This window comes from Gekko japonicus, unplaced genomic scaffold, assembly GCF_001447785.1.
Source record: "Gekko japonicus isolate JY-2015 unplaced genomic scaffold, Gekko_japonicus_V1.1 scaffold7377, whole genome shotgun sequence".
Taxonomy (NCBI): Eukaryota; Metazoa; Chordata; class Lepidosauria; order Squamata; family Gekkonidae; genus Gekko; species Gekko japonicus.
Window position 1 is genome coordinate 8,223 of NW_015175081.1, and position 1,810 is coordinate 10,032.

Below are 1,810 nucleotides of genomic sequence, written 5' to 3' on the forward strand. Positions count from 1 at the left end.
ACACACAGGGGAGAAACCCTTTGAATGCTCAGAGTGTGGAAAGAGATTCAGTCAGAGTAGCCATCTTCAAATGCATAAAAGAACCCACACAGGGGAGAAACCTTTTGAATGTTCAGAGTGTGGAAAGAGATTCAGTTGCAGTAGCCATCTTCAAAACCATAAGTTGCAGTACCAATCTTCAAAACCATCAAAGAACCCACACAGGGGAGAAACCTTTTGAATGTCCAGAGTGTGGAAAGAGATTCAGTCAGAGTAGCCATCTTCAGTATCATCAAAGAACCCACACAGGAGAGAAACCTTTTGAATGTTCAGAGTGTGGAAAGAGATTCAGTTGCAGAAGCAATCTTCAAGTGCATAAAAGAACCCACACAGGGGAGAAATCTTTTGAATGCTCAGAGTGTGGAAAGAGATTCAGTTACAGTAGCAATCTTCAAGTGCATAAAAGAACCCACATGGGGGAGAAATCTTTTGAATGCTCAGAGTGTGGAAAGAGGTTCTGTACGAGTGGGAGTCTTCAATATCATCAAAGAACCCACAGAGGGGAGAAACCATTTCAGTGCTTAGACTGTGGAAAAAGATTGAGTACGAGTGGCAGCCTTCGATATCATCAAAGAACCCACAGAGGGGAGAAACCATTTCAGTGCTTAGACTGTGGAAAAAGATTGAGTACGAGTGGCAGCCTTCGATATCATCAAAGAACCCACAGAGGGGAGAAACCATTTCAGTGCTTAGACTGTGGAAAAAGATTGAGTACGAGTGGCAGCCTTCGATATCATCAAAGAACCCACAGAGGGGAGAAACCATTTCAGTGCTTAGACTGTGGAAAAAGATTGAGTACGAGTGGCAGCCTTCGATATCATCAAAGAACCCACAGAGGGGAGAAACCTTTTGAATCTTTGGAGACTGAAAAGAGATCCACCACGAGTGGCTACCTTCAGTATCATAAAGGAATCCGCACAGGGGAGAAACGGTTTGAATGTTCAGACTGTGGAAAGCGGACTCAGTCAGAAGAGACATCTTAGAGTGTGGAAAGAGATTGAGCTGGAGTAGCATTTTTTCAGAAACTTCTGAGAACCCACAAAAGGAGAAACCATGTAACCACTTAGCCCATGAAACGAGCACTACTCTGGTGGCAAGGCATCGTTGCGGCTCATGGCAGATGCTTAGGGATTCTGCTCTCCTACCCCGTGACGGATTTCGACGCCTAACCTGAAAAAAATCACACCTACTGATGCTGTAATGGTGGGTAAGTCATATAACAATAAAAACAAGAAGATCCCACCACCTCTGCAGCCATTAACTGATTTTTTCCCAAGGGAAGAGCAAAAACCTGGAGCACTTCAAGACAGAGACTCAGAACATAAAATGGTGGACGGAGCCTTTGAAACAGCCCTGAAAGGGATACCTGTTTCCCGAGATGAGTTCTTCTCTACAGTACTAAAACTGGAAGAGAACATAGGGAATCAAATCCAGGGAGCAATCACCCCTGCACAGTTGGAGAACTTGGAAGAGTCTTTAACACAAGTATCTCAAGCAGCTGAGACAGCGTTGGAAGCATCTATAACAACACAACAAGAAGTCCAAAAACTGCAATCCAAGAGGCTTCCGGTATGGTGCGTCGACGGGAGGATGCGCAGAGCTTCAAGCTCTGTGCCTCCCGTCCCGCCTTTGCCTTTGTTTGAGCCTCCCGAACCGTGGGAGAGCTCGACCAGCCCCCCGGGGTGGGGGCTGGAGCAAGGGGCGCCTTCCTGGCCCCTCCCGTGGCTGGCAAACGCGGGGGGTGACCGGGACTGCCTCGACGCCGGGCGAA

At 47.2% G+C, this 1,810-nt stretch overlaps 1 protein-coding gene across 1 annotated transcript in view; it reads left to right on the forward strand.

Annotated features, from left to right (window-relative positions):
* Positions 1-1,022, forward strand: part of LOC107122180 (oocyte zinc finger protein XlCOF22-like) — a gene marked incomplete at its 5' end in the record, with an annotated part of 7,913 nt that extends 6,891 nt beyond the window's left edge. The window contains one exon of the mRNA XM_015425209.1: positions 483-1,022. Within this exon, the coding sequence (XP_015280695.1) occupies positions 483-1,022 (540 nt within the window). The remainder of the gene's footprint in view (positions 1-482) is intronic.
* Between the last annotated feature and the right edge of the window lie 788 nt (positions 1,023-1,810).